Source organism: Pelobates fuscus, chromosome 13, assembly GCF_036172605.1.
Source record: "Pelobates fuscus isolate aPelFus1 chromosome 13, aPelFus1.pri, whole genome shotgun sequence".
Classification (NCBI taxonomy): Eukaryota; Metazoa; Chordata; class Amphibia; order Anura; family Pelobatidae; genus Pelobates; species Pelobates fuscus.
Window position 1 is genome coordinate 85625471 of NC_086329.1, and position 12039 is coordinate 85637509.

At 41.3% G+C, this 12039-nt stretch overlaps 1 protein-coding gene across 5 annotated transcripts in view; it reads right to left on the minus strand.

The window, feature by feature from the left end:
- Positions 1 to 4020: 4020 nt before the first annotated feature.
- TRIM46 (tripartite motif containing 46) overlaps positions 4021 to 12039 on the minus strand; it is a 49514-nt gene continuing 41495 nt past the window's right edge. For 3 of the 5 annotated variants that reach the window (XM_063439607.1, XM_063439609.1, XM_063439611.1), the window contains exons 8-10: positions 9437 to 9736; positions 8577 to 8874; positions 4021 to 7170 (exon numbers count right to left, since the gene is read on the minus strand). In XM_063439607.1, the coding sequence (XP_063295677.1) occupies positions 6792 to 7170; positions 8577 to 8874; positions 9437 to 9736 (977 nt within the window). In that variant the 3' untranslated portion in view covers positions 4021 to 6791. The remainder of the gene's footprint in view (positions 7171 to 8576; positions 8875 to 9436; positions 9737 to 12039) is intronic. The other 2 variants (XM_063439608.1, XM_063439610.1) reach the window with 1 other exon arrangement.

Genomic DNA, 12039 nt, shown 5'->3' on the forward strand with positions numbered 1-12039 from the left:
TTAGTTTATACTTCACTACAGAGTCGTATAAATTATACTTTGTTTTTTGTTATATTCATGTGTGTATGTGAGGTACACTTTTTCAGGTGATAGCATCGTGTGTTTATTATTATTATTATTTTATTGGTTATATCGCGCCATCAGACTCTGTAGCGCTGTACAAGGGGTGGACTAACAGACATGTAATTGTAACCAGACAACTGGACATACAGGAACAGAGGGGTGGAGGCCCTGCTCCATGAGCTTACATTCTGTCACATATTGTACACATCCTGTTTATTCTCTGTCATCATCATACTGCCACATTAAATAACATTTAACACAATTATCTTAGGACACTTCCTGCGGGACCCACCTCGATGGCATGCATGAGGTCACCGTGACTTTGTCGCTTTGCTAGAGGTGGCACTCCTGGATTGCATGCATTAAATGGCCTTTGACAGAGACACACAATATCTATGGAGGCTGCCACAAACAACTTAGTGTTGTGCAACATACTATTATCCGTCAGAAACAGAGCTCAGAACTAAGACTCCCATCTATGTGCCAGGCAAAAGAATGACTTATTTAGTAAAATATATAAGACTTAGCAATTCGAGAGCACTTTCTGACAGTAAAACTATTCTGGAATATATTGTACAAGATACTATGGGAAATGCATGTATGACCTAATTTAAATATGTATTTCTGCTGCGTAGAACATCTAAACATTACGCAATGTGATACGGAATATTAAAATATATTTGAATGTATAACTGGCGGTGTTGACGGTTAAGTCAATAGACAGATAATATCTCTGCACAGATCTCTACACTCCAGCTACGTAGGAACATTACCTTTGCTTGTGCTGCCTTCTAGTGGCTAATTCTGGTAAGTGCCAAGGGAATACAGTAACAATTTAGTAAAGTTCTTGGATTTCAACAGCTTCACAGCTTTATGTAAAGTATGAACTTTATAATTTGGAACACGTTTCCCTTAAAGAAGCATCACTGGCTCTGTGTATTTCCAGTTGGAAGAGTGTGGCAAAAATTATTGGGCATCATATGCTGTTATACAGAATTCTAACACATATTATTGTAACAGATGTACTGATCAAATGGGTTGACTATGCATGTTGGGACCAAGAGTGCCTTCAAGTGGCTGATTGTTTAGTTCTCTGAATGTCGTTAAGCTTTGCAGCCAACGTAGTGTTCTCAACATTAACTTGAGGACATTTCTGTGATCTGCTAGATGGAGATTGATCCAGCTAGGTATCATGCCATGCTGTTCAAAGAATTCTTCGAGGCAGTCAATGAAAACCCCAGGGTCTACAGTGTCACAAACTGCACAGAGAGATTATGGAGGAGAATTACTAAGCATAGACATGTTCTTCTGTGCATTAGTATAACCACATCTACGTATCAGAGATGAGACCTCATCACAAATGTTTCTTTGACATAACCCCGATACTCGTCATTTTGACCATGTTGAAGTGCAATCCAACATGCCTAACAATGCGTTTTGGTTATAATTTAGTTGCCTACGTCATCCCTTCCTTGCCTTAGATCTGGGCCCTGTTGTAGTTCCTAATCCATTAGCACGTTTCTTGTTTTTCTTCTTTACCTGTTTTTTTAGGATTTCTGGTTGTTTCTCATACTGTCTGAATTCGTAATTCCTTGACTTGGCATTGGTATTTACTTATCCCGAGGATCTATTTCCATGACCTGGTTTGGTTTTACCATTAAGTCTCTTTCTGGCATTCTCGACCTTGGTCATTCCTGACCATTCTGTGTCCCAGTCGTGTCTATTTCTTTAGTGGTGCCCCCAACCCTTTTTTCTGCCTGTGTATTATTATTTTCTTGCTACAATAAACAAGCAATTGCAATAAAAAGTTTCTGCAGATTTTTTTGGACGCATCTATGAGTGTGGTAAATCCTCTTCTTTTCTTTACTTCCTACATTTGCTCATTGGTTTCACCTACAGTAATTTTTAAATATCTTTTCCTAGGTTTGTGTTTTTAATCTCTTTACAAAACTGCTTCCCTACTTCCATTGTTTTCACATCATTTTTCTTTTGCCATTTCCTGTAGCTATTGAGGCTCCCTTTAGGAAATAACTAAATAATATATATATGACCTAATTGCAAGAAGTGCTTCTGCTGTTTAGAACATCTAAACATTACGCAATGTGATACGGAATATTAAAATATCTTTGAATGTATAACTGGCTGTGTTGACGGTTAAGTCAATAGACAGATAATATCTCTGCACAGATCTCTACACTCCATCTATGTAGAAACATTACCTTTGCTTGAGCTGCCTTCTAGTGGCTAATTCTGGTAAGTGCCACGGCAATACAGTAACACTTTTGCTTGGCCAAAAAACAAAACAAAAACACTGCCTGGCCAAAACAAAAAGGCTCCACCTGGATTTAACTAACCAAATAGGTAAGAGCCTCCTATTGGGCGATTATCTTTCAACTGTTTACCGTGTTATTTAACCCCACCTGATGCAATGAGCAGCTTCTCATTTCTTAAATAGCCATGTCGAAAGGCACATCCTTTGGTTGTGGAAAAGATGTTAGTCTGTTTGAGAAGGGTCAAATCATTGGCATGCATCAAGCAGATAAAACATCTAAAGAGATTACAGAAACTACTAAAATTGGGTTAAGGACCGTCCAACGCCTTATTAAAAACTGGAAGTATAGTGGGGAACCATCGTGATGGGCGCATCAGGGTAAGAAGAGAGGCAGATGAAGTGATGCACCCATCATGCCTAGTGCCTACTGTACAAGCCTGCGGGGGCAGTGCTATGATCTGGGGTTGCTGCAGTTGGTCAGGTCTAGGTTCAGCAACATTATGTGCCCAAAGAATGAGGTCAGCTGACTACCTGAATATACTGAATGGCCAGGTTATTCCATCAATGGATCTTTTCTCTGATGGCACCGGCATATTCCAAGATGACAATGCCAAGATTCATAGGGCTCAAATTGTGAGAGAGTGGTTCAGGGAGCATGAGACATAATTTTCATACATGGATTGGCCACCACAGAGTCCACACCTTAACCCCATTGAGAATCTTTAGGATGTGCTGGAGAAGGCTTTGCACAGTGGTCCGACTCTCCCATCATCAATACAAGGTCTTGGATGAAAAATTATTGCTACAATGGACGGAAATAAATCTTGTGACATTGCAGAAGCTTATCAAAACAATGCCACGGCGAATGCTTGCCGTGATCAAAGCTAAAGGCAGTCCAACAAAATATTAGATTGTGTGACCTTTTTTTTGGCCAGGCCTTCATTCTTATTGGATATCCATAAGGAGTTAATTTCAACCATCGCTAGTATATTATGGACAGGCAAGATGGACTTGGTCCTTATTGATTCCAGTGGAAGAACATCAACTGTTAAATCAAAGCCAGATAATGTCATGTTTGCGATTGGTGTTAAAGGAATTGTCACCTGCCTCAACTAGCCCCCCTAGTGCCATACAATTTATCATCTGTCATATATCTAATTTACAGGATGCTATATTCATTTCAGATGATATTTGATTTTGCACCTACACTGGTTGCCATGTCTATATGGAGATTTTGCCATGCGCACTGTGTGATTTTAGATTTACAATTTGTTGGTGCACCTATATCCTATATGAAGACTTCTGGCAAGAAAAGGTGAAACGTCAGCTTACTGATGAGCAATGCATGCCACTCTAGTGACTATGTTGACTATGTTATAGTTTAGAAATATGTTACAATTATTACTGGTGGCATACCTAATATCGAGGGACAAATCAGTGGAATAGGTTTTCCTCATGTTTCAAATGTAATAAATAATAGTGCTGTGCTGCTCTCTAGTGGTCACAATGGGTAATTACCGCAGGATTCGTTAGGAGTGCAACGTGCAACACTTTATCCCTATATCCTCAATTTAGACTATTTCCCTTCAATATCCTCTTCCCAGCATTCCATCCAAATCTTTCGTCAGGTTCTCTCGCATCGTCACCCTGTGCCCAGGGTTTAAATATAAGAAAAAAGGCACTCATTGCTTTTAGGTGTTTTCTTTATTCCTCCCTTTAGCATATTAAATCTGCAATTGTCTGTGATGTCCTTTTGTAATAAATTTACTACTTTTATTGATTGTTCCAGTGGTCCATCTTCTTATTGCCGGAATTAGTTTGGGACAGCACTGTGTCTCTCATAGTAGGCCAGGCCCAGTTTACTTATATCATGGGATCCTTGCAAGGTGTAGTATGTATTCTCGATGTGTACAGGCTGGGCTTTGCCTAGAGTTTGACATGGCATGTAGGCAATCACTTCCTGTTTCGGGCTTACGCAGGAAAGGAAAAGGTCTCTGAACTCTTATACTACAAGTGCAGAGCAGCCAACTAGGAACATGCAAATGGTTGGTTAGCTACCTGGGTCACGCAGGTGCTTTGCATGTGCATGCGTGTCTGTGTGAGTGGGTGGGTGCGTGTGTGTGTGTCTGTCAGATACAGCAAGAAACAGTCTGGTGTCTGAGACCATATTCTGCTGTAAGTACAAAAGGAAGACGTCTATCTCGTTAGAAAATAACTTTCCCTCAAGAAATGAAAAATAAGTACGTAAAAAAGTAGTGATACTTAACACCGCTCTGTACATTGCTACGGGAAATGCACAGATAGGCGCTGACCCTCTTCTTATGAATTCGACACAAAGGGAATGCTGAGTAGACAGACAGACAGACAAGGATGAGCAGGAGTGTTGTTGGGTCCAGCCCAAGTGCAGGAAGTTGACATGGGGTTAGATAATGGACAGGGTGGAGGCACAATATGGGGATAAATGGCTGACACAGAAGCCAGGGCCAGATATAAATGTACAGGACTTGAAGAAATACATGCCAGTGCCAAGGAGACAAAGAGGGTGATAGCTGTGTACAGGGGGTATAGAGCCATATTTTGGGTATAATGGATGGAGAGACAGGTATCTGTGCAGAATAAAGTGAGTAGCAGTTGTGCAGAAGTGATGGAGAAACAGAGGTGTTAGAGGGATGGGTAATTAGTTAGGGATGGAGAAGCTGGTAGCGGTGTAGACGAACACAGACAGAATGGTGAGATGCAGACACAGCTGTGTAGAGACAGACAAGCATGTACAAAAGATTTACAGACAGACATAAGCAGGGTTAGATAGGCAGACATGTAGAGACAAATATGAATGTAGTGGGGATTCAAAGACGGACATGAAGAGAGGAAGCAGAGACACACAAATGCATGCAAAGACAGATACATGTATGGGGGACGTAGAAAAAGACACTTGTAGAGGGGGTGCAGAGACAGGCAAATGCATGCAGAGAAAAACACATGTAGAGGGGGTGCCGAGACAGACACATGCAGAGAGGATGCAAAGACAGACACATGCAGTGGGGATGCAGAGAAAAAGTGCATTTGGAGGGGATGCTGATAGAGAGGCATGTACAGGAAATGTAGAGACAGAGATGTGTGGAAGGAATACAGAAACATGTATGCCAGAAAAGAGGATAGAGCTGAATACACGTGTGCAGGTAAAGGACAGGAGGCAATGAAGTAGACAGGACAGAAAAACTGATAACAATGTAGAGAGGAAGGAGAGACAGGAAAAGATGTAGCGGTCATGCAGATGCAGACAGCCATGTAGACTGTCAGACTGATAGTAGTAGAGAGAGAATCCAGAACAGATTGTGATATGAGGGTTAAGAGACTAATAGTGTTGTATGAGTTTCAGACACATAGTTTTGTGGAGGTGTGGATAGACATAAAAAAGGTGCAGAGGGAATATTGAGACATATAATGCTGCAAAGGAAGTGTACAGACACAGATAGAGGTTTAGTGTGAATTTGAGACAGACAGCAGAGCAGCATGGAATGGAGAGATTGATAATGTCGTATAGGGGATGGAGAGATAGATAATGTCGCATAGGAGATGGAGAGATAGATAATGTCGCATAGGAGATGGAGAGATAGATAATTTAGAGGGTGAAGAGAATGATGATGTAGAGTGGATGGAGAGATATTGTCGTAGAGGGGATGGAGAGATTGATAATGTTGCATAGGAGATGGAGAGATAGATAATGTCGCATAGGAGATGGAGAGATTGATAATGTCGTATAGCAGATGGAGAGATAGATAATTTAGAGGGTGAAGAGAATGATGATGTAGAGTGGATGGAGAGATATTGTCGTAGAGGGGATGGAGAGATTGATAATGTCGCATAGGGGATGGAGAGATAGATAATTTCTTAGAGGGGATGAAGAGAATGATAATGTAGAGTGGATGGAGAGATAGATAATGTCGTATAGGAGATGGAGAAATAAATAATGTTGTACAGTGAATGGAGAGATATTGTCGTAGAGGGGATGGAGAGAATGATAATGTAGATTGGATGGAGAGATAGATAATGTCGTAGAGGAGATAGAGAGATCGGTAGTTGTGAAGAGACAGGTGATAGGGTAGGAGAAAATGAATAGCCATTTAGTAGTGCAGAGTGGATGTTAAGACAGTTATTGGTGTAGAGGCAATGGGGAGAGAGATAGTGGTGTAGAGGAGCTGGGGAGACAGACATTGGTGTAGACAGGACAGAGCGGCCAATGATGGTGACGGGGGATGTTGAGACAGATAACCGTATACAGGGATGCAATGACCAGTTTTTCAACTAGTCCCCTCTTTCTGGCCCATTCAATCTTACTCCTGGAGCAGCCATATTACCATTGAACATGTTCTTACTGAAACAGTTCTTCTGTGTGGTGGCTGAGTGATTCCCTTACAGGCTGTGGATAGGTAGATGTTTGTGTTTTGAATGGGAATCATTCTGCTTTTGTAAAACCCCCAATAGTCACCTTGCGCTCATGTTTAATGGACACCAGCTCTTGCAGCTGAAGGGCGCCACCTCCAATAAAACAAAAGGCTGGGCACACGGGCCCAGAGCAGTCCACGCTGCCTTCCCATAAAAGGCGGTGGGACACAGCATCAAAGAAGCCCACTCGTCCCTTCTCATAGTCCAGACAGATCCCAAGGCGGGGAGGAAGAGAGATGGTGCAACCGGTAGGGTCCCTGGAAGTTGGTGGGGATCCGTGGGGCTGCAAGATCTTTCCCATACCGATGGTCAAGAAGGAAAATGCAGGAGACATATCCAGAGTTGCATCTTCTGCTCCAGAATCATGTCCACTATCAGGATCATACCTACTGAGAGATAACAGCTGTCAATGTGCATTGTCTATACTGTTTGACCACAGTTAACGTACCCCACTCTGCTCTGTATTGTGTTTAGTGACCTATCTTGGATGTGTATTCTGTGTGTATATTGACACATCTCTGCTTTGCATTCTGTGTATATATGGATAAATCTCTGCTTTGCATTTTGTGTATATATGGATAAATCGCTGCTTTGCATTCTGTGTGTATATTGACAAATCTTTGCACTTCATTCTGTATACTGACAGGTATCTGTTCTGTATTCTTACATTCCCTTCCTGTATCCTATAGGAGTCAATTCAAAGTACTTATCTATACCTATAAAGCACTGAATGATTTTATCCCCTCTCATATCTCTTCACAGATCCGTAGGTATGCCCCTTCTCAGTCTCTACGCTCTGCCCGTGATATTCTCCTGTCCAATGCTTGCACCCGTACAGCCAACTCACACTTGCAGGACTTCTCGCGGGTGGCTCCCTTCCTATGGAATAGCCTGCCTACCGCCATCAGACTCTCCCCTAGTCTTCAATCATTTAAATAGTGCCTCAAAACCCATCTCTTCAGAAAAGCTTACGGCCTCCCAGAGTAACCTCTACCTCAGATTCCTGTCTCTTGCTCTCTCCTAAAGGGCAGCACTCTACTCTCTCCTCCAGCTCTGCTTCACTCCCACCTTGTTTGATTGCTACCTCCTGTCCTATTGTGTTTTTTACCCCACCTCCTATAGACTGTAAGCAGGTTTGAGCAGGGTCCTCTTCAATCTATTGTTCCTGTAAGTTTTCTGTAAGTAATTGTCTCATTTATTGTTAAATCTCCCCCTTTTATAAGATTGTAAAGCGCAATGGAATTTGCTGGCGCTATATAAATACCCATTAATAATAATAATATTCTGTTTATATCCTAATAAATGTGTGCTCTGTACATTGAGGTTAGAACCAGGGAAAATAAAGAGGGACCAAAGAAAAAACTACTTTCCACTTGTATTTTTATATCTTCTTCTTGTAATTGTTTTAAAAGCCATGCAGGGAAGATTAACCAACTCCTTTAAAATATGTTGTGGTTTATCATCTTTCTTAAACAGTAAAACATGTGATTTTACTACACCATCATGACTTGGAGGCACCATACCTCTTTCATCCCCCCCTCAACTATATTTTCTGGTGGATCTCATCTACCCTTTAACCCTGCTTCCTATACCCATGTTTCCATAGTCTGTGTAATGACAATAGCTCTACATCTGATGTACTTACCAAACACCACTCAATATAATGACCACTCACCGCTCTGTTTTCTTATATTGAAATACTTCATACATTTCAATGGTCAATAGCCATAAACTAAACCCTTGGTGGTTTCATAATCTGCTTTTTTTTGCCACTCTCGTTCTAATGCTTCTTTACCTGGGACTGACCACGTCTTGTGAATTCTGGAATAACTCTTGCAGTTTAGATTCCTGTCCCACACCAACTTTGACCACGTACGAACTGTGGTCTACTAAGCACTCCCAATAGTAACGACCTTGTGTGATTGCCACATCTCCGAGGACCAGTTCCATGGAAACATGACAGCTGGTCATTAAACGCTCAGCTGCAAAGAGCATGGGAACCCCAGGTACGCTACGCACTGCCCTCCTGTCCTTACTGACCACCAATCGGTCACGGGGAAAGCCACAACTGCTGTCCAGGAAAAAGTTCAGTACTGAAAAAGAACACAGAGCGAAATATAAGAGTGAGAAGGAAAAGAAATAACCAAGACACACAGGTAATGAAGGTGGAAACATGTCAGAGGTGAGACATGTGAACCTGGAGGAGAATGAATGAGGGAAAAAACCCTTCAGTAACCAGCAGGACACGAGCGGTGTAACATGTAGTAGCATGAATTGTCTAACTGCAAATGCAATTCCCCAAAATAAGGTTCTTCATACAATGACCTTAGTAGATGGTGCAAAGCTGATGTTTGAATGGTGGGCACTACAAGAGTTCTCAATGTCAGGTACTCACTAAAGTGTTAATCACTGGGAAATTAAAATTATTTTTTTAAAATTTTGCTCAAAAAAGCAGAACTGGAAAATTTCTCCAAGTCAGCTGCGTTTTTAAATTCTGCTATTCTGGCCTAAAATTATAAATTGACTTTAAGTTCCCAACAATTTCCAGTTTAATGTATAAACCTGTGGAAGATGATTGCTTTGGTGGATAATGGAGATAGAGCTGATGAAAGGCTCAGAATATTATTTTTGGGGTAGAGTTGGTGACCCCTTTACCTTGTGCAGGGGGAGTGTGCAAGTAGATGTCTTCACTGTATTCCCCATAGCCAGCCTTGTTATAGCCCCTCACCCTTAGCACATATACACTATCGATGTCTGGACCCTCTAGCACAGTGCTGAGTCCCCACACTTCCTCCCGCCGTTGCCACAACTTAAGGCCTTTGTGTTTAGGGTCTGTCTTGCGGTACTCCACTGTGTAGTGCCAGGCAGGGGCTGAGTCCTGGGGAAGCCGCCAGCTCAGAAAGATCTGGTCATATGCATAAGTGCGCTGAGTGTCAATGACAGGGGCGTCCGGAGCTGGAAAGAAAAAGGAGAAAGTAAGAGTGAGAAGTTAGGTTTGGTGGTAGCAGTTCCTAGAGGTACAGAAAGGACAGAGGGAGCATTCCATGCTGAGACAGGAAAAGAAGTTCCCAAATCTGTTAACGAGCAGGAACACGCAGGCAGATATTTAGTCCAAGGAGCCTGGATTGGCACGGAGAAAAGAAATGGAGCAATGTAGGGACGGCTGTGGCATATATGCGGCATAGGCAAAGGAATGAAGGAAGAATGTCAGGGTAGTGGGGAGATGAGAGCTAGCATGCATAGGAAAGACTGACAAATGGTACAGGATAGATGGAAGAAAGCAATGAATGAAATAACGGGCTGGGAGACAAGAGTACGGGGAGATAAATCATGGGGTTATCCTAAGATTGGGCAGAGAGTTGGAGGGCAAAACAAAAGTCAGAGGAATAAAAGTCAGAGTGGAGAGCAAAGTGCTGAAGACCTCCATAGCACTGCTGGGAGTGCTACACCCTGTCAGTGGAAGAGGGGCCTGCAAGGGGTTGCTCTGAAAACACTAAAGGATAATAGGAGAGGAGGTGGGGTGGGGCAGTTTGGGACCTCCTGTTTCGGAGAGAGGTTTAGAAACTTGCCTCTGCTATCGCTTCGACTCTGGATCAGACTGAGACTCCTATAAACAGAGAGAGGGACAAGCAGGTCTGAAATGAGCCACACATGGACAGGGAGACCTCCCCATGTTCTACTGTGGCTACAGGGGAATAGTCTTCTAACATATAGACTATTTCATCATGGAGCACAAGATATTATAGCTTATTTTTATAAAAATATCACAAAGACTACCACTTAATATATGGATGGTTCAGTATATCCATACATTCTTCCAATTGTATGATAGTATTTTGATATACACCAAGGGAAAAAGATGATAAATAATTGTATGGACTTAAAATTATTACATGTGATCATATGACATGATTATGCTAGTTATGGTAGGGTGTGGAACTGCACTCTGTCCCTTTAAGTAGTATGTAGCTGGGTGCAACTAGGACAGTCTCAGCACCAGAGGCCAAATGCTGAGTAGCAAATTAGAAGAAAGGTCCAGGCACTCCAAGGTACAAACCAGGCAATTTTATTGAACCCACTCCATCACAACGTTTCAACCTACACAGTCTTTGTCAAAGACCGTGTAGGTCGAAACGTTGTGATGGAGTGGGTTCAATAAAATTGCCTGGTTTATGACCTGATTATGCAAAATCTGTGATGTGATAGATTGCAACCAAGACTACGTAGATGGCATTTACTAGGTGACAAACACTTTAAATGTAAAATTAGGTCAGGGACCCATTCTTCAGCTTTAATACAATATACAATATATGGTAAATTCGTAAACACCTACATTAGCCTCCTCTCCGTGTATCTCATTGATCTCCAGCAGACAAGGCAACTACAACGTATTGTTCACATTTTCCTGAGGTCTCATTTCTATGTCTCTTCCAACCAATGGAAACCCCCAAAAATAGAAGGGTGACTAAATTTTTAAATCTAACTCAGATTTCAAACTAGTAGTTATGGTACATGACATGTTGTAGTAGCTAGTGCAGGGAAGCATGAATTTAGCGAAGGTTATTATACAATATAATATGATAAATATTAACTGGTTGCCAGAGCATGACAGTTTGGACACTGTATAGAAACTAGTGAGTAGGAAACTGTCCAATGTAACATGTATACACCACCTGCTCTTGTATGTGAGAGTGAAACACTTTGATATGATCCATGCAAGAGACCCCACAGGTCTTACATTTATGGGAATACAAAAAAATAAATATCCCATGGAGAGGAAGAGATCTAGAATAAGAATTAGATATAGCTGAAGCAAAATGGATCTTCCAGCTAGACACTTTAGAGCCTAAAGGGTTAAATGTGGACTTTAAAATAAATGCATTTTTATACATTTTTATCCATTATTCTGATATCTTCCTAAATTCATGGCTACTACATCATTCCCTCGTCAGTTTTTGTTAACTCCCATGAATCTTAAAAACATTCATGTAATTCTACAATCATGTACTTTTTTCACGTGTACCATTTTACTTTATTTTTATATGTACCAATGTATTAACCCCTTAAGGACACATGACGTGTGTGACACGTCATGATTCCCTTTTATTCCAGAAGTTTGGTCCTTAAGGGGTTAATATTGGAACAATTGGAACACTTTGTTTTATCCATAATATGTCAAATCATGCTTACATTATTGTAATTGATACTCTGAATTATTATATAATTTTCTCTGACTTCAAATCATTATTGATGTTTGT